Source organism: Mus caroli, chromosome 1 (genome assembly GCF_900094665.2).
Source record: "Mus caroli chromosome 1, CAROLI_EIJ_v1.1, whole genome shotgun sequence".
Lineage (NCBI taxonomy): Eukaryota > Metazoa > Chordata > Mammalia > Rodentia > Muridae > Mus > Mus caroli.
Window position 1 is genome coordinate 62,411,887 of NC_034570.1, and position 21,273 is coordinate 62,433,159.

Genomic DNA, 21,273 nt, shown 5'->3' on the forward strand with positions numbered 1-21,273 from the left:
CACGTCCGAGGCGGAGGACAGTCCTCCATAAAAGGGAGGGGGCTCCGCCATCTCTCTCTCTCTCTGGCTCTCTCTGGCTCCTTTCTCCACTGGCTCCTGATGGGGTAAGCAATAAAGTTTGTGCTGCAGAAGATTCCGGTTGCCCTGAGCGTGTTCTTACCAGGGGAAGTAAAGCGGCGGGCAATAGAATTAGAATTCTCAAAACAGAAAATAAACTTCTTCATAAACGATTTTATTATAATGGAAAATGACAAACATGGTACATCCACAATCTGCATTTTCAGTTTGAAATTGTGGGCTTTTTGAGTCCTCCTTACAATGATTAATGAAGGTATCCTTTGATGTTTACTGTAACTTCAGTAACTAACACTAAGATAAGCTAAGTAAGTACAAAACAACAACACCAACAAGAACAAACAGAAAAATTGCAAGCTTCTACAGGCTGATCTAAGGCCACCCCAAAATGACTAGGACCTACATAGCTGACCAGGAAAAAAAAACATTAATGTCATTTGCTACACTATAATGATGGTATTAAATCGTTAATCATGCAAAACCACCTTCTCCTATCATTCATCTGACTCCTGTCACATCAGACAACCCAAGGACCTAAATGTGACTAAGCTTTCCTCTGGCAGAAATATCAATAAATTTCTTGTTTCTCTTGACTCATTTCCATCTTACTTCATGAAAAATAATGTTCTCTATTAAAGTCTTCACACAAAAACAGAACACACACACACACACACACACACACACACACACACACACACTCACACAGTAGTTCCTGTGTCCCCAATCTTCCAACATTGAAAATACTATTAGACTACCCAACCTGCATCATGTATGCCAATCTAGTAAGTTCCCTTGGTGATATATGTTCATTCTATTGGTTATGTTCCTGGAGAGAAACCTCACTTGTAACTGAGACTCTAATAATCATTGAGGGGTAATCTGAGAAGGATTGTTGAAGGTCATGAGGGCTAAATAAACATAGGACATAAACTGCACCACCTATGCATTAGGTCTTTATACCTGTGTGTATGCATCCCTGTTATATTCTCCAAAGTTTTACTTCAAGTACCATGATGTTTCAGACTAACTAAATCATTTTATGAAATAGAAGATTGAGATTCAATGAGACACTATGGAGAACACAAGTTTAAGAAGTAAATAGTAAAAGAATTGTTGAACTGTTTTTCTGATTAAAATCATGCTTTATGTAAAAGAACTCATTCTTTGGTTATAAAGTTTACTTATGTATTAATCTGACAAATACTTATAGAGATGCCACTATATGAGAGGATATTGGGTAGAAGCTAAAATTCTGTCTGGAATAGATAATCCCAGCATTAATTATTTAGGAACCTACACAGAAATGAAGCACATATTTAAATAATTGCTATACTGGAAGTCCTAAATGCAACAAAAACTAATGTGAATATCCTTCATGAATGAAACTCAGTAAGATAAGATTAGGTAGGTTTCCCTACCCCCCCAAAAAAATATTAAAATGGAGTCCTAAAAATTATCAGAATTTTAACTCCCTCCCTTTCTTTCTCTCTCCACCTCTCTCTCTCCCTCTCTCTACATATATATATATATTTACTATATATACATATATTTTTTTTTACTATGTATAATAGTATATATATATATATATGTGTGTGTGTGTGTGTGTGTAGAGAGAGAGGGAGAGAGAGAGGTGGAGAGAGAGTTATAGAGGAAGCAGGAGAGTGGAGGAAAATATAATAAGATAAGGGAGCTGATTTCAGAAATACAGCTATCTACAATCTGAAGATTTCTGTGATGTAATTTAAGATAGGACAATAAGGCTCATGAGTAAAGTCCTTACTAAAGAGAAACTGGGATTTTTTTTCCTAAGAGTTTCCCACTTAATCCAACGAACAATTTTAAGGAGAGTTTGTAAGCATCTTCAGCAATAGGTCCTTACAATCAGTATGTGGAAAGCATTCAACAGCTTTGGTATTAGCCTGAAATATTTGAGGGTTTGCTCCCAAATGCCCCTATGGCCAACAATACAACAACAATTAACTGGAACTTGTGCACTGGCTATTTCACTTGGCAGCATAATATGTCTAACTGAGGCATTTTTTTCTCATTATTTGGTAACTTCATTTTTACTCTATGTATGCATCTACTTTAGGCAGCTTCTACAATAGCAGATTTCCAAATGTCCCCTCCAATGGCTCTAAGTCGTAGGTGTGTCTCCCATCCTTGCCCCTCTTCATTTAATCCTCCCGGTCTAGTCTCCCCCCTTGTCTCTGCATAACCTTATATTCTACTTCCCCATCCTAGGAGTCCTCCTCCTCCTCCTCAGTCCATTCTTGTGTACCTAACCCTGGTTACATGTTTTAGAAGCTATATTTGCTAGTGTATATGATTACTATCCTTTCATTACCTCTTTTCATGTTGTGTTGGGGCATCATTGATTTTTTTTTTAAATGTTTCCCAGTGCTTCCATAAAATTATCTCTTTCAGATCATTGAACCAACCCTCACACACTCGCTAGGACCTATGCACATTTCTAACTATTGGCTGTCTGTTAATGAACAACAACCAAGTATGTGTCTTTCTGTTTAATCTCTCTGAAAACACAATAGCAGTACCACCCCAAAACTGAAATATAGAAAAAGTATTATAAAAATGTTTTGTCATGTCCTCTGTGGTTACCACCATAGCTGATGGCTACAGCATCCAAAGGCAAAAGAAAGATGTAGCTGAGCAGACATATGTAGGTTATCTCTGCAGAAGTGCTGCCAGACACCAGGAGCCACAACAGGCATGGGCACTTTTGTGTGTGTACATAAGCATTCGTGTGCATGTGCGTGTGTGTGGTGCATGTTTGTGTATAAGAGAGAGAAAGAGAGAGAGGGAAATCTTTCTTTCTCACCCTCTCTCCCTCTATTCTTTCTATCTCAAACCATCTATTCTTCTAAACAAATATAACTTTGACTTGTTTTAAATTACTTCAGTCAACATTCAACAATGTATTTTGATTTTTAGGTAGAATTATATAAAATAGATACCATTGGACAAGGCCTATATTTACCAAAACAAATACCTTAATTTTTACAGCTTTCATTACATACTTTAATATATTATTTTATAGTGAATGGGTTCAAATTAGAGATCAAGAGAAATAATTATAGTGTTTTTAAATGCTAGAATTTTAACGTTTTATTTTTAAACTCCTGACCTTTAAATTATGCTTTTTGTGACCAAAGAGAGACCTTTAAAATTGACTTAGTTTCATGCAAAATTATCATTCAATCCATTTCTTTGAAAGGCAATAAGGTGTTCTACTTTGGATTAAAACTAACAAAATATACAGAGTTCTAAATTTCAAAAGGGTTTTATATGATTATTCTCTAATATTTGGCTTCCAGAATTAAAAAGATACTTCATAGCAAGATCATTGTTTTATTTTAAATCCTTACATGTAACAATAATTAAAGAAAAGAAGCCAGGAATTAAGCAAGTGTAGGGTACATGTGAGGTCTGAAAGACAAACAAAAAAGGGGAGGGGAAATGATACAATTATAATTTCAAAAAAATAATAAAAAATCTTGCTAAATACAAATAACAACTGAGGAAGTATTCTACTGTACAGAGCAAAGAATCATAAGGTGAAATGGGATGGCTATCCAAATTGTTCTTATTTTAAGGCTAAACTAAGCCTAAACACTCACCATAATTATACTGGAACACAGTTTATAGGCACTAATCCTCAAAGCTTTAAAGATGTTCTTTACATGCTCTCAGAACCCTAATAAATCCATTCTTTATATCTATTTCAATCCAAGACACTTATTCTGGAGAGTCCATTATAATTTATGGAATTAAAGACATCTTAAATGAGCTTTCTTCTTAACTCCTTTTACTGGTAATAATGCTATGTTATTAATAGTAATTCTATCTCTAATAGTATTCTTTTACAATCACTAAGACTGTGGAGATAGGCTCAGTTGGTAAGAGCCCTTACATGGCAAGCATGGCATGGGGATGTGGGTTAAAATCCGGAAGTCAGTCTGGTAGTTTCTCAGAAAATTGGGAATGTTCTATCTGAAGACACAGCTATATTGCTCCTGGGCATATAACCAAAAGATGCTTCACCATACCACAAGGACACATGCACCACTATGTTCATAGCAGCTTTATTCATAACAGCTAGAAACTGGAAACAACCTAGATGACCCTCGACCAAACAATGAATACAGAAAATGTGGTTCATTTACACAACGGAATTCTATTCAGTTATTAAAAAACAAGGATATAATGAATTTTGCAAGCGAATGGATGGAACTATAAAATATCATCCTGAGTGAGGTAACCTAGATTCAAAAGGATATACAATGTATGTATTCACTGATAAGTGGTTATTAGCCATAAAGTACAGAATACCCATGCTACACTCCACAGACCCAAAGAAGTTAAACAAAAAGAAGACCACAGTAGTCATAAGAGACAGAGGGAAGGGGGAGAATGGGTGGGGCAAGAGGTAGAGGAGCGGGAGGGGGGGATGCAGTATCAGCTGTGGAAAAAGTCAGGAGAAAATTCTAGAGAGCCAAGAAAATGAATGGAAATTTGAAGCTGTCAGGAATTGGGGTTGAGAAAATCCCTAGGAAATCCCAGAGACTTGGGATGAGGGAGGTTCCCAGGAGTCAATGAGAATGACTATAGCCAAGATGCCTAACAGTGGAGACATGGAACCTGAATAGGACACCTCTTATAACCAGGCAGGATCCCCAGTGGAAGGATAAGGACACCAACCCACCCACAAAATTTGTGGCTCAAAATTTGTCCTGTCTACAAAAAACTGAAGGGACAAAGATGGAGAAGAAACTGAAGGAACGGCCATGCAATAACAAACAGGTCCCAGCATAAAACCCATCCCATGGGCAATCAGCAATCCCTGACTCTATTAATGATACTCTGTTTTGCTTTTAGATAGGAGTCTAGTAATACTATCCTCTGAGAGGCTCTGCCCAGCAGCTGACTGAAACAGATGCAGATATACATAGCCAAACATTGCTTGGAGGTCTGAGACTCTTATGGAAGAGTTTGGTGAAGGATTAAAGTGCCTGAATGGGATGGGAATCTGACAGAAAGACCAACAGAGTCAAGTATCCTGAACCCCTGGGAGCTCTCAGAGGCTGAGCCATCAACTAAAGAACATACAGAGACTGGAATGAGGCCCCCAGCACATATGTAGCAGACATGCAGTTCAGTCTCCATAAGTGTCCCCCAACAACTAGAGATAGAACAGGAGCTGCCCATAAATGTCATATACATTTTCCAACAGGATTGCCTTTTCTAACCTCAGTGGGAAAAGATGAGGTTAAAATGGCAGAGACTTGATAGGCTAGGTAAGGGGAATGCTCAGAGGGGCTCCACCCTGTTATAGGAGAGGAGAGGGGCATGGGAGAGGAACTCTCTGAGGAGGGGCAGCATTTGGGATATAAATAAATAAATAAATAAATAAATAAATAAATAAATAAATAAATAAATAGATTTAAATTAAAAAAAAAAAACAAGCACTAATGTAAAAGGCTCACGATGGTTTCGGTGCTTGTAACCGCAGAGCCATGTGGATACAGAAAGCATGCTTTGCTAGGCTGCCTAAGCAAAAGAACAAGGTTCCAGTTCAAGTTACAAGACAAAAGGCAAAGGATGATAGAAGTCTCCCAATATCCTGCTATGGCCTCTCAACACTCATAATAGTGTACACATGTATACCACCTATACACTCAGATGTAGGCACTGCACACACACAGACACACATGTACACATACACACAAAACCACAGAAAATAAGTAAATTAAATTTTATGCACATTGTATAGGGTTAATATTTTACATTAATAACTCTTGATTATATAAATGGTTGGCAATTTGCATTTACTTAAATAAATATAAATGCTTATTTGTTTGCATTTATGCAGTTCTGCATTAGAATATATTTGAATTGTAATTCTTCATTAATTTCTAACTTTCATTTTCTCTTCCAATAATATGTAAGATATTTATTTATTTTAAATATTAATTCTAAACATTGCCTTCATTTTATTTATCATTAATTTGTTTGTGTGTTACATATAAATTTTTACACAGGTATATAATAATAGACATGCATGGAAAGGCCAAAGGAAGCAATGAGGTATCCTTAAATCAATTTCTGTCCTATTTCTTTGAGGTGTGTGTATGTGTGTGTGAGACACACACCACAGACACACACACACACACACACACACACACACACACATATATATATATTCCTGCATTTGGAACTCTAGGTGGGCTCGTTTATCTGGCTCAGAGACCCTCCTGTCTCCACCCACCCCAGTAAGGTTTATCCAGGTTTTACATGGCTTTGGCAGATCTTAACTTGGGACCTCATGGTGATTAGTAATTTTGACACAATCAGAGAAATTTTATACATGGCTTATTAAATATTTAATTTAAATGGATAAGAAAACAATTTAAGACATCATTAAATACCATCTCAATTAAATATAGATTTTTCTTTTATTTCTTTTGTAAATTTTTTGGAAGAATACCAGTATTTTGAGTTAATATATACTTTCAGATTTCATGTTACTTAACATCTGAGAAAAAAGAAGTATATTTTCCTAAGTCGAGTATGAATTGCATAGCCTTTTCAAATGTAATACAAGTTCCATGATTAGATTTTGTAGAAAATCAAGTTTCAATTTAAAAGCCAGATTTAAATACATACATACAAAATTGCATATGCATTATGCAAAATGATCTCAGAAAAAGCATGCAGAAACTCTCAAAGCTATGAAAATTACATTTAACCTAGAGTGTCTGCTTTGACCCAAGTGCCAAGTTATAATTTTATTCTCTACTCCTTGTTTAATGTTCCTGTCTCACCCAGCTACATGATCACCACCAAATTCAGAAAAAAAAAGGCTCCATTTCAGCACAAAGACAGTTGAGTTGTCCATGTACTGCAAATGCAGGGAACTTCCAAAAATAGAGGACAATATCTTATTCTTGTTCTTGTTTTCATTCCTTGAATGCATAGCTGATTCATACTAAACGAGTAAAAATTCTGAATATTTGGATGTTGGTTTTTACATTATTCTCTTGCAATCTGTCACTATTAATGACATGGAAGAAAAACATTGAACATTGTATTCAAGAAAACTAGTTAAATACAAATATTAGATATTATAGTCTTATGTATTTAACACAATTAAATATACACCTTTTCTGATACGTAACCTTAACTGGAAAAAATTAAGGTTCTTGTATATTCTTTTATTTTATTATCCAAACAAAATTCATGCACACACACACACACACACACACCACAAGAAAATGTTGCATAATCTTTCAGTAAGTATACGAATGTAACACAAGTGCCAATATATGATGCTATTGATGTTCCACCTAGCTATATTTTCCTTTCAATTTGTTCTGTTCTTCTTTAAATAAGGCTACTTTTCTCATTTTATTTCAGCCAATCTCTCCCAACCAAGTCATTCTGTTTGATATATAATGAGCAATAAAGTAAACACAGGTAAGCAAGGTTGCCCATTATTTAAACAAACGATTCCATGAGCCATTATCTCATCCATATAAATACTTTGTAAATTTTATGTTTATGTTTTAAAATTAATCTTAATGTAGGATTTTACTTACTCTTGCAACCCCCACTTCACCCAGATACCTAGTTATAAAATCAGAGGTATGCAGAGGATACAGGAAATGCAGACAACTGTAAAGCCCACCCTAATTATGGTAGATTTCTTTCTAATTATCTTTTTTGAGAAACCAAAGGGCAATGAAGAGAATGCACTAAAGCTTGACATAAGGTAAATGATTTAGTATTCCATTTTCTTAAGTTGAATTTGGATCGTGTTTCTCCTTATTGAGGATTGGTATGGTATAGGTCAAGAGAAATACTAGGTGCAACTCAAAAATCATTCCAGATTTAATTCTAACAAAATACAAAAGCTAAGTCTTATTTCAGCAAGTTGGTCAGCATGTTTCTCTGCGGTCCATCTCCTCTCCCTTTCTAAATCACAAGCCATTAAGCAGTAGAGGATTACACGTGGGAAGACAAAAGAAAACTACCAGTCATTAACCAGCCCTGAAAAGGTCAAACAAACTGCATGTTTCCCAGAGAGGAGGAGTAGTGGAGAGCAGAACATCATCTATAAAGACTGACATGTATATCCTGATAAAGAGGATAACAGAAGACTGGGGTTGGCTCAGTAGGTAGGATCACTAACTGTAAAAGCAATAGGACCTGAGTTCAAATCCCCTGAACCCATGTAAAAAATAAGGGTTGCTTTGTGTTTTTCCAACCTCAGTGCTATAAAGCAGAATTGGGCCGATCTTCGGAGCTCAGTGGCCAGCCAGTTTAGGCAAAACTGTGCCTAAATAAAGTGCAGTGCAGTAGAGGGATGCATCCAATGTCCTCTGCTTTACTCTACCTATGTGTGAAGGAGCAGACACACATATATACATACAAACACACACATACTTACTTCACAATAATACACACTTAATATACACAATATTTTTTAAAGATGGTGGTATGCCTTACTATTAGGAAGTACTAATTAAACTATTGTATGAACTTCAAAGGCTATATGGTTTCTTTTTTTATTGGATATTTTATTTATTTACATTTCAAATGTTATCCCCTTTCTTGGTTTCCCCACTGGAAACTCCTTATCCAATCTCCACTGCCCCTGATTCTATAAGGGTGCTCCCCCACCCACCCACTTGTGTCTCCCTGCCTTGGCATTCCCCTACACTGGAGCATCAAGCCTTCCCAGGACCAGGGGCCTCTCCTCCCATTGATGACCGACAAGGCCATCCTCTGCTAAATATGCAGCAGGAGCTATGGTTCCCTCGAGGTCCTCTTTGGTTTAGTTTAGTCCCTGGAGGCTCTGGGGTAGGAGGAAGGGCATCTGGTGGGTTCATATCGCTGTTCTTCCTACAGGGATGCAAACCCCTTCAGCTTGTTCAGTCCTTTCTCTAACTCCTCCATTGGGGACCCTGTGCTCAGTCCAATGGTTGGCTGGGAGCATCTGTGTCTGTATTTGTAAGGCTCTACTCCACCTAACCCCCAACATGGGCTTGACTCATATTTATCAATCATGAGCTAAGAAAAAGCCCTACAGATTTGCCTACATCAAATCTGGATGAATCCATTTCTCAATTTAGATTCTTCTTTCAAATATATGTGTCAGGATACTAAGCCAACCAGCACATCAGGATTTTGTGTCCCATGGTAGAGAATTAGACCAGGGGCCCATGGTTAGAAATAGTAGTAGGAGCAGTATCAAGATAACAAAAGCCTTTCCAATGGCCGTGGGTTTAGGAAACTGAGGGTAAAGCACCCAAAGCCCTGAATCATTTCTAGAAACTGTCACCATGTTGTAATAGGATATTTAGGACAACTTGAGTTTGTGTTCCCACATCATTGTCATTCATATTTCACTTCAGAAAAAAAAAACTCTTATATTTCCTTAAGTAAAAGAAGAAACAAATTCAAAGGCTATATTTGAATTTAAGGACAGGACATTTTCTTTAATAAAAAATAAATCTTTTCTAAGTAGTTATTTTTCGACAGAAATCTTTAGGTGCCCTTGTTCATGGTGCATTAAAATATATACAGTTCTGTCAAACATATGATTAAAGCTGATTGTGCTTTTAAAAGATCGGCACATGCTTATAAGATTATGTATTTCTTATTCTCTCATATACAGATTTTCTAATATATTATCTAATGGAATCTCTGGTGTGTTTGTGTGTGTGATTTACTTTTTACAGATTATTTATGAATTTAATTGGAAGTATATTAAATTTCATAAAAATTATACTTTCTTACTTTCTCAAAGTCATTATTGTCAAATAGAATACCCATAACTAGATCATACACCTATAAACATGGAAGTAGATAGATGCTATTATCCGGAAACGTCTGTGTATCAATTTATTTATTTTTATGTATAATAATTAAGATTTGAGGTTTGGGGGTAATAGCACGCGTGGGTCCAATGAGTTAATGGCATTATTATTATTCTAGGTCAATACACCAAGCATTACATTTATTCATTTGTAATCCTAATGTAGACTATTTTTAAACAATGTGCATACAGCTAGATGAAGCCACAGATTACAGCCAGAGATGAAGAACATCATGAGTGCAGCACATACCCCAGTGTTTTACAAATAGCTGACAATTAATAGCTATTTGGTAGCATGGATATATTTTTTAAAAGAAAAATAAATTTGAGATATAAAAGCTTGTAGGTCAGGCACCTTTCTAGTAGAGCTAAACTACTAAATGTGTACAGTAACCGGGAAGACCAATGGGATGACAAAGGAGGAGAAGCTGGCCAGAATTCTAATGAGGGTAGAGGTCTGCTGGTTCATTCCCATTACTCGCTACACCATGGCTCATATGGCTTGTTTTAGAGAGTTCACAGAGTGTAGGACAATAACACAAAATCTGTGATTTTTTATGCCTTGCTGCTTTCTATTTTATGCTGTAACCTTGTGGTGGTGATAAAGTACAGAGTAAGTTAAGTTTTTGAAATTTATTTTTGTCTCACCAACTACGTGCTGGCTTGGTGGCTAAATGTTAATAATAGTCAGCTAGATTATTTTTCCTTCCAAAAAGAACTGTGAAGAAAGGAAGCTGCATAAATAAATAGTGGGCTGCAGGAGCCTCTGTTCTGTAAAGAGACCTTCTCAAAAACAATGAGCTGAAACGTGTTTCATCAAAACTGATGCTGCCTAACAGAGAGAAAGAAGGTTTCTCTAGAGCATCCCAGGGATCTTAAAAGAAAAAAGGCACCACTTCCATCCCTCTGATCCCTCCTCCTCCACTGCCACCTCCCCCTTCTCTTCCTCTACCATGTCTTTATTTGTTTATTCATGCATTTGAAGTATAATCTTTTGGTACCTAGGATGGCCTTGACTCTGTGTACCCAAAAAATACCCTGAGCTCCTGATTTTCTGATCCTATTACCCTCATTACTATCCCCCTAAAAGCGCACACACACACACACACACACACACACACACACACACACACATTCCGGTTGTACTCTGCTACATGCAGAGGATCAAACCAAGGACCTTGTGTGTCCTGGGCAAGCCTTTCACCCACTGAATTTTACTCACAACCCATTATCAATTCAGTTTCAAATGTCTAATTTTATTTTATTTTTCTGAGAAGGAGACTAAAAGGCGTTCTTCAGTTATACTAAAAGAAATCACTCTTGCCAGACGTTGTGGCACACACCTTTAATCCCAGCACTCATGAGGCAGAGGCAGGTAGATTTCTGAGTTTGAGGCCAGCCTGGTCTACAAAGTGAGTTTCAGGACAGCCAGGGCTATACAGAGAAACCCTGTCTCAAAAACAAACAAACAAACAAACAAACTAAAACAAACAAACAAAAAAGAAGTCACTCTTATCTAAAAAGGGGAAAGGTAGAAATACTACAGTTAAAATCAAGTACCAGAGCATCACCTGGGTGCAAAGGAGTGAAGTGTCCCGGCCTATCCAGGCACTAGAAACCAACTGGAATGTTTCTCATATTAATAAATGGGCAAATGCTCTCTCTGTTCTTTGTGTCTGTTTCAGGTAGCTGACTCAAGTCTGTTGGTTGCCCATCTCTCTCTGATATTCAAGTCACAAGACAGGGGTAACTATGTTCTCTCAACTAATTTGAGTCCACAGGGACTAACAGAGCCTGAAGTTCCAACCACAGAGCCTACATGGGCCTGACTGGATCCCTCTGTGCATATGTTACAGTTTGTGCACTTTGGTCTTGCGGGACCCCCAACAGTAGGAACAGGAGCTGACTCTGATTCTGTTGAGTGCCTTTGGGAACTTTTCCCCCTACTGGGTTGCAATGATAGATGAACACAATATATTAATATGTAAATGAAAAGAAAACGATTAGAATTACTTTTAATAAAACATGAAATTAAAGATGTATGTGGGTTAAGCACAAAACTTATATAACAGTTATAGAGACTATTTAGGACCCAGAAAGTTCTTATTTAAAGAAACTATTCATAGTTCCACATAGAATCCCACATAGAGTCCTTGGCCTTGTTATTTTATTTTTTCAAATATATTCCCTGTATTGAGTTCAATATGCTTCATAAAAGTTTTAGAGCTATGGTTTGGAGCATGTGGCTCAAACATTTGTATATAACTTTAATTTTCTAAAGATTAAAACCTTATCATTTGTCAATAAGAAGATGAGGAAGAGGGTGATTCCATAGGAAGACCAGCAGTCTCAACTAACCAGGACCCCCAAGATCCCTCAGACACTGAGCCACAACCAGACAGCATACACTAGCTGGTATGAGGCCCCTGACACATATACAGCAGAGGACTGCCTGGTCTGGCCTCAGTGGGAGAAGATGCACCTAACCCTCCCAATACATGATGTCCCAGGGAGTGGGGAGGTTTGGTGGGGGCAGGGTAGAGGGATGAAGACATCTTCTTGGAGGTGGGGGAGGAGATATGGAATGAAGAACAATCAGAGGGCAGACCAGAAGGGGGATAATGACTGGCTGTAAAAGAAGATTTAATAGTAATAATGATAATGATAATAATAATAATAATAATAATAATAATAATAATATAAAAGTTACACAATTATAAACAGTTTTACATGGCCACACTTAGAGAGCATATATGATACAGGCATGTACAGCTCTATATATACACAAACACACACTTTTGGTTTTCAATGAAATCTAGTGATGCGACCAATCAAGTGAGGCAAATGTAAATTGGAAACAAGGTTGTCATTCAAGTAGTCTCTACCTCAGTCACACTAATGTACATTCTGTTTCTCCTGCATGGTATATTCAGCTTTCTCCTTCACTGCCCCTTTGCCACTGCATCATTTACTTTCTCACTTGTGTGGCCTCAAATGTTTTTTGTGCATAGCACTTCAAAAACAAGAGCCCATAACTCAAATGTTGAGAATCACTAAGATCAACTCTTCTAGGATACAGTTCACCTTTACTATGTACTTGTAATAACTATTACATTGATGTATATGCATCTAATTGTGACTTTCCTCTAAATACATTTTAAAATGTGTAGATCTTCCAAAAAATTTTTATTTACCTAAATTAGGAGGTGAGACAGTATTTGCTCTCCCCATAGTCTTCTCTTCCCAGTGACAGGAATAGGACAGATAATAGATGAATGACTAAAGCCACCCATTCTTATCTGATTAGTCCTCTGACTCTCTTAGTCCTCATCCTGTGAGAAAAAGACGAGCTTGCAGTATGTCCTGTACTAAACCCAGAGAGAATCCTTTTATCAATCTAATGGCGACAGCCACTCCTCTAAGCTGGGATGCCCATCACTTCAGCATTGCTACTCTTATTATTTGCGCAAGGGTGCTCCTCTGTCGCTTATCTCCTGCCCACAGTCATAGCCCTTGCCTGGTAGAGGAATAGAGCTACCAGGTCTAGTCAAGCAGGGCTCCCTTTGCAAATCATGACATCACAACAAAGAGTAGAGAAAGAAAGAAATGTACCCGCAGGAAGGAGAGGTCCCGGTTGTGCTCGATGCTGGTGATCTCCAGGTTGCCCATGACTACCTCACAGTTTTCATAGTATTTGCGCAATGCTCGGTACTGCTGTTCCAGGTCAGAGAGAGAGCTCAGTTTGTTCTCTGTTCCTGCGCACACTAAAAAGACAAAGACATACCTTAAATTATATAATGTGTAGATGCCTATCTTTAAAAATAAAAAAGATGGATTACTACACGGCTTACCCCAATTCATCAAGTTATTCAAATGTGATTGAGCATCATAGACCACAATCACTTGAGAGATAAGTTTTCTTAAGTTTTTATTGTTTAATCACACACGCCAAGCAAAAAGAACAAAAACTGGGGGTTCCATGGGAATTCTTTAATTTATCATTTAAGGAAATAAATTTGTAATAATTGCATTTGCTGTGCTTGTACAAAAGCATGCAAGAGGATGATTTAATCTAATATATATATATATTAAATTTGGAATTTATAGTTTACCCAATTTTTTGATAAAGTAATTATCTCCATGTAACAGAGACTGAAAGATTAGAGCAACAACATTTAAAAACTATTTCAATACCGTAGAGTAAGCTGCTCTAGCACATCATGTAAGCGGTACACATATGCACATAAAACCCAACCTCAATAATACCATCTTTAAAATGTGTTAAGCATCTTGATATATATATATTTTAAAGTATGCCAGAAATGAGTTTGTAACAAATTGCTGATATTAACTGAGTTATCCACACGCATCTTCATGAATGTTCAAAGAAAGTGGTCTGCTGGTGCACATAATAATATTCCACATTTGATCAGTGGGTTATGGTATGTTCATATGTGAGCCCATGAAGATACACATAGAGATGCCTCTGTTGCATGTATACTGTACCTAATTTTTCTTGCATACTCATTTTAAATATTATTTTTCAGAATACAAAAATACAGTATATAAACACATCTGTACAGAGAAATGTACATTTAATATACATTACTTTCTATGCACGACTTGGTACAGATTAATTTTCAATAGGCTGAAACATTGGAATATGAATTTCACAAAATTGCCCATCAACTTAAAGGCTGTATTATGTATGTGCTTTCTTAAAGTAAGTTACATAGTTTACCCAGAATAAAACACAAATAACATCAAAGATGTTGCAGACAGAGATTGATAGAAAAGTCAAAACACAATTTCTTGTCTTATATAGAGAACTGACAAATAACAATGGGAGTAGGAAACTGCAAATGGGAGAAAATAATCCTGTGGAATGTTTCCTAATATATAAGACAATCTTAAAGCCTATTTTTCCTATAAGTACATCAAAAATAACAAAACAAATGTAAAAGTTTTGAAGGCTCTAGATGATATCCACAGCACTATTGCAAGGTTGTGAAAACATTGACTAATGGAGCATGCAATTATCCTAAGCACTTTGCTAATTAAACACCAACTACAGGATGGGTAATATTTTAGTTCTATTTTCTTTAAGAGGAAGTACAGGGGAATGCCAAGGAGAGGTTCTAGAAAAAGAGTTTTGTCTATCCTGGAACTGAAGTGACAAACAGTGTAAGCTGCCCCAAATGGGTCATGGACACTGACCTTGGATTCTCTGCAAAACCCAGCAAGGACTGTAACTGCTGAGTCATTTCTCCAGCCAAGAAAGCCATATATGTAGTCATGATCTGAACCTTCAGAAAGGAAGGTCCCATCCCAATGAAGTGCAAGAGGTAGGATTTCAAACAATTGTGATTTACATCACTACATTAGCATTAACATAAAAATATTATATTGGTCCCCAAGGATAAATATTATACATAGGGAGGATCAAAATTTGGGTTTTTAAAATATAAATCATAAATAATTTTAACTACTTTGCCTGGTTATTGGCCTAGATATGTTCTAGACAAAATAGGTCACTTTTGATCAAATGAACACTTTACTGGTTCTGTAGAGCATCTCCTTTTTGAAAAACTAACAAGTTTTTACAACAAGTGAATTTCTGTTAATAAGTAATATTTAATATAAGTAGAAGAGAGAACATAATTTATTCAGACAGAAATCCCTTATTGGTCAGGATCAAAGCTAGACATTTACATCCCATTATACATTTAAAGTTCATTGAGAATACTCTTAGTCCATGATCTCCATTTTATTGCTACCACTAAATTAAAACATAAATTATAAAAAGAAAAAGTTCTATCTCTCTATATATAATGTAGGCTTTAATTATTTTAAATGAGAATTAACTTCTATTTTTACTTTTTATTGGTCATTTTGTTTACTTACATTTTAAATGTTATTCCCTCCTCCTGGTTCACCTCTCCCCCAAAAAACCACTTCATACCACCTCCCCTGCCTCCATGAGGGTGCTCCCCTCCCACCCACTCCAGCTTTACCACCCTATCATTCCCCTACACTGAGGCAACAAGCCTTTTCAGGACCCAGGGCTTCCCCTCCCATTGATGCCAGACAAGGCCATCCTCTGCTACCTATACAGCTAGAGTCATGGGTCCCTTCCATGTATACTTTCTGGTTGGGGGGTCCCTGTGAGCTCTGTGGGGGTTCTGGTTGGTTGATATTGTTGTTTCTCCCATGGGGTTGCAAACCCCTTCAGCTCCTTCAGTCCTTCCCCCAACTCCTCCATTGGGGTTCCTGTGCTTATACCAATGTTTGGCTGCAAACATCCGCATCTGCATCTGTAAGGCTCCAACAGAGCCTCTTAGGAAACATCTACATTAGGTTCCCATCAGCAAGCACTTCCAGATATCAGCAAGTGTCTGGGTTTGGTGGCTGCATATGGAATGGATCCCAGGTGGGGCAGACCCTGGACAGTCCCTCCCTCAGTCTCTGCTCCACTCCTTGTCCCTGCATTTCCTTCAGACAGGAGCAATTCTAGGTTAAACTGTTTTGAACAGTGGGTGGCGTCATCCCATAACCTATAGATATGGTCTCTACAGGTTCTTTCCTCTTGTTGGGTATTTCAGCTAATGACATTAGCTGAAGCTTCCATTTTAAATCATCATGTTACTATCAAAATGAAAAGACTTCCTAAATATTTAGTGCACTCTGATCTTTGATATAAAATGCTAAACATATAGGAGTTCTCTTAGTTTTTCACTCTGATTACAATACCTAACGATTGTTGCATCCTCTCTGTTTTCTCATTATGAAAAAATAAATACACAACATGAAAAATTCACTGAATTTAGATAGTTTTAAATTCATGTCTTAGAGTTATAATTGCTATGATGAAATACCACGATAAAAAAGAATTGTGGGGAGGAAAGGGATTTGGCTTATGCCTCCACATCATAATTTATCATCAAAGATAGGACAGAAATTCAAGCAGGGCAAGAAACTGGAGGCAGGATGTGATGCAGAAGTCACTGTGCTCTATAAGAGTTGGTTAATCCTTGCTTGCTCAGCATGGTTCCCTATAGAACACAGTACTATAGCCCAGGGATGGCACCAGCAACAATGGCTAATTAACAACAGTGTCCTACAGGCCTGCCTACAGTCAGATCTCATGGAGGCACTTTTACTGAAGTCCACATCTCTCAGATGACTATAGCTTGTGTAGGCTGACATAACACAAGCCAGCACATTCTAAATTCATTGTAGAGTATCATTAAAATATCCTGAAGAGTTTAAAATTTTATTTTTGTTAAAGCCTCTCATAGTGGACATACATGATTCTCATATGATCACTGTATGATATGGAGAATATGGTATCTAATTTTTGAAGGTAAGTAAAAAACACATGTCATAATTATAATATATATATATATAATTTTTAAGACTATAGAGATAGCTCAGCAGTTACAGCATTCACTGCCCTGGCAGAAGACCAAGGTTCAATTCCCAGAACCCACATACTAGTTTAGCTCTAACTCCAGTTTTAGGGGGACCCTGTACATCTTGTGGCATCTGTTGGCACTTTCACCCACATGGTACACTTACATAAATGCGGGCAAAAGACTCACACATATAAAATAAAAATAAACAAAACTTTCAAAAATATTATCTTCAAATAATATCCATATAATTTAAAAATAAGCACAAAACTATCTTAAAATCCCACTACTTTAAATTGTTTCAACTATTCTATAAAGATCGCTTGTGTTATGAACATACATTATTCAAAAAAAGTTATAATAAATATGTTTAGAAATAACTCTGAAAGAAATGATGATATTCCAATCAACACAAAGTCACAGTCATCAGAATGCTTTACTCCAGCCATTCTCAACCTGAAACTTCCAACTATATACTGTTGAATTAAGGAAACATTTTTATCGCAGTAAACCTTTTCTTTATATTTAGCTTTGATCTGAACTGAGTAAAATCAATGTTATATCAAGTATAGCTTTTATCTTGAAAGGCAGACTTGGTTTTTAAGGAATTAGTTTGGATGGAAGCATAAAAATCATTTGGAGTTCTCTTCATGAAACTCTTATTGAATGCCTCACAACTTTCATTTGTCAATCGATTTTACAATCAGGCAATGTATACAAGACAATGCTTAAGCCATCAAGTTTCATTGATTTCACAAAGCTGTTTATCAAAGCAGAATTGAAAAATCTTCTTCGGCAGCTCAAACAAGTTTAACAACATCCAACCCCCTTTGCCAACACAATTATAAAGTCTTTGAATGATAAACTCACAACACTTTAAGCTTCAGAAATCCTAAATTTATCTATACTCCCCAGAGTGTCATTCCAAATGTAACTGCAGGTGACAAAAATCTATGTGAGTCCCTAATACAATTGCCAATTATTTTATTTAGTATTGATGCAATTACAAATGTGGCTATCTCTTTTGTTGCAAGGTTCTCTAGATTCAAAACTGGTATCTGACATAATCCCTATTCAATAAAATGGTCTGAAATTAAAAGTTTGTAGTGATTTAAAAATTTGGCTAACAAAATCATTCTTGTGATTCCTGGAAGGTAGTTCAAAATAATGAAGTAAAATATTGTCAATATTCATAATAACTCAATTTGTAAGTGTATGCTTATTATGACAATGATCTCAGAACTATATTAGTTTGCAAAAGAAGCAAACTAAAAAAAAAAAAAAAAAACAAAAGAATTTAAATAAAATATATAAATGTCATATCAAAATGCTTTTGGTGATAAAACAGTTAGATCTATAATTATTCAACACTTTGCCTAGAAAAATAATATCAATTGATGAAAATGTCTAAGGTTTTCTGTAAACACTCATAGCCCTGCAAAACCAGATAAGAAAAGATACATATATGCTATGCATATGTTATATGTCCAAATTTGGAAAATACAGGCAGGTGAATGTTTAAACATGGATTCCAATAGTGGCAAAATACATTGTAAAATATCATTTTCCCCCGAGGGACTAGGGGGTGTAGCTCAGTTTGTGGAGTGCTTGCTTTGCATTCGAAAAACCGCAGGTTGGATCCCAGAACTACAGAAAGCTAGGTTTCCCCACTGCAATCCCAACATTTCTGAAGTTGGAGCAGGAGGATCAGAAGTGTAAAGTCATTTTCACTACATGAAGAGCTGCCAGCTAGCACAGGATATATGGGAGTGTCTCAAAAGTAAGGTTTGTTTATCATTTGTTTGAATCCTAACATACTTTCTCTTTCAGAAATATCAATATAAAATGATTTATGTTACACATATTGTTCCATATTTTAAAATACATAGCCAGTGCAAACTTGAAAATACAAAAGACAAAGCAATATTTAAGCTGTAGCAGACATTCAAGTGACCATTATTGAGTCATATCATCATTATGCATAAATGGTAAACTTCATCAGCTCAGTTCAAAACATATCATCGAAGACGGCCAAATCTGTCACCTCGGCTACTGTGGTCATTTGATCCAAGCTGCTTCTCTCTCTGTTCTGCACTTAGAATGCAGCCTAACTGATATCTAGAGTTTCTGTATGATTTTAAAATTCATCCTGCACTTCTCCATACAGGGAACAATACACTCTTTAAAATAAACAAACTATCCTTGTCATTTTTCTACCAAAACAAAATTCTTGCTCTCTAATCACATTTCATGTGTGATGAGACCTTCTTAACATGGTCTCAAAGATTTTTACACCTTCTTATTTCATAATAAAAGACTGTCAAAACATTTGCACACGAGAGAGAGGGGGGAGAGGAGAGGAGAGAGAGAAATACTTTTTATTTATTCACTGAGCTGTGCATGCACTTTTTTAAAAAATATTTCCCTCTGTCTCTGTCTCTCTGTCTCTCTGTCTCTCTGTCTCTCTGTCTCTCTGTCTCTCTGTCTCTCTGTCTCTCTGTCTCTCNTCTGTCTCTCTGTCTCTCTGTCTCTCTGTCTCTCTGTCTCTCTGTCTCTCTGTCTCTCTGTCTCTCTGTCTCTCTGTCTCTCTGTCTCTCTGTCTCTGTCTCTGTCTCTGTCTGTCTCTCTGTCTCTGTCTGTCTGTCTGTCTGTCTGTCTGTCTCTCTGTGTGTGTGTGTGTGTGTGTGTGTGTGTGTGCTTGTGAGTGAATGTACACTCATGTGTGCATGTGTAGGAGACATATATCAAGGTATCCTAGGAGGCCAGAAGATGGTGTTGTATCCTCAAAGCTGGAGCTACAGGCTGATCCAGATGTGAATGCTGGAATCCTAACTTTGCTCTTCATAATCAAATGATCTTAATAAGCATCGAGGTATTGCTACAACCTCTGGGTATTGCTTCTTTCATCTTCTATCCTAACCTAGTTTTCCTAACACAAATGTTAATTTTTCTAATGTGTCTGTTGGCCATTTTATGTTTCAATCACTAGCTTTGTGACATTTAATGAATTAGAGATGAGTTTAAATGTATGATATGAAACATCAACTATTAATAATAGGGTTATACATACTGATGTTAACACACAGTTGTCTTCCTGACTTCAAATATATTTTGTCCATTTACATTTTACAAAATTTCATATTTCAAAGATAGAAAAACTAATAGTGATGATCCAATTATTGGAAATAATATTTGTCACCTATATCAGTTTAAATAATAATTTAACTTCCCATCATCTCTTCAGAGTTCATCCTTGATCCTTTCCTTATGGCTGCCCTCCTCTAAAACACAGACCTAATTTACATTGTAGTATTGTGTTTTCTGTGCAAGTGCTAGGCTCTTAACTTTAATGTAGGTACTGGACTTGACAAGCAATTAAAGCAAACAATTTCCACTCATCAAGGCTTGCCAAATTAGTCATCTGCCATCTGCCCCATCATCTGGTGCTCCTTGAAGTCTTGCTGTGAATCTGGATGCACTTTCTCAGAATCAGAGGGACAGTGCAAGCCTCCAAGCTGGGGGAGTGCCAGTGGGAGCTAAGTATGTAAACATTAGCAAACATCTTTCTTCCCTAGATCATCCAGCCTTCAACCATCCCCCTGTGTGTAATAAAAACTAGCCTGATCGTGCTGCCTCTTCACAGAGAGACCTTTGCCATCCACTGTAATTAAAGTGGCAGCTTGGGAGACTTTTTGTTCTGTTAGAAATAAATGAAAGAAGTATAGATTTAATGTTTTTAATATGTTGCTATGTTCACATTCTAAGGCTCCTATCTTAAGCATCAATAACAACATTCATTAAGAATACACTGTACCATATTGCTTGTATTAGTGTCAGGTAATATTTCTTTTTCATTCTTTGAATTAGATAAATGTTTATTTGCATAGC

The 21,273-nt window shown here is 36.6% G+C and overlaps 1 protein-coding gene across 6 annotated transcripts in view; it reads right to left on the reverse strand.

The window, feature by feature from the left end:
• The window catches only part of Erbb4 (erb-b2 receptor tyrosine kinase 4), a 1,013,423-nt gene that overhangs the window by 634,359 nt on the left and 357,791 nt on the right, over positions 1-21,273 (reverse strand). For all 6 annotated transcript variants that reach the window (XM_021186126.2, XM_021185960.2, XM_021186207.2 and 3 more), the window contains exon 2: positions 13,586-13,737. In XM_021186126.2, coding sequence (XP_021041785.1) covers positions 13,586-13,737 — 152 coding nt within the window. The remainder of the gene's footprint in view (positions 1-13,585; positions 13,738-21,273) is intronic.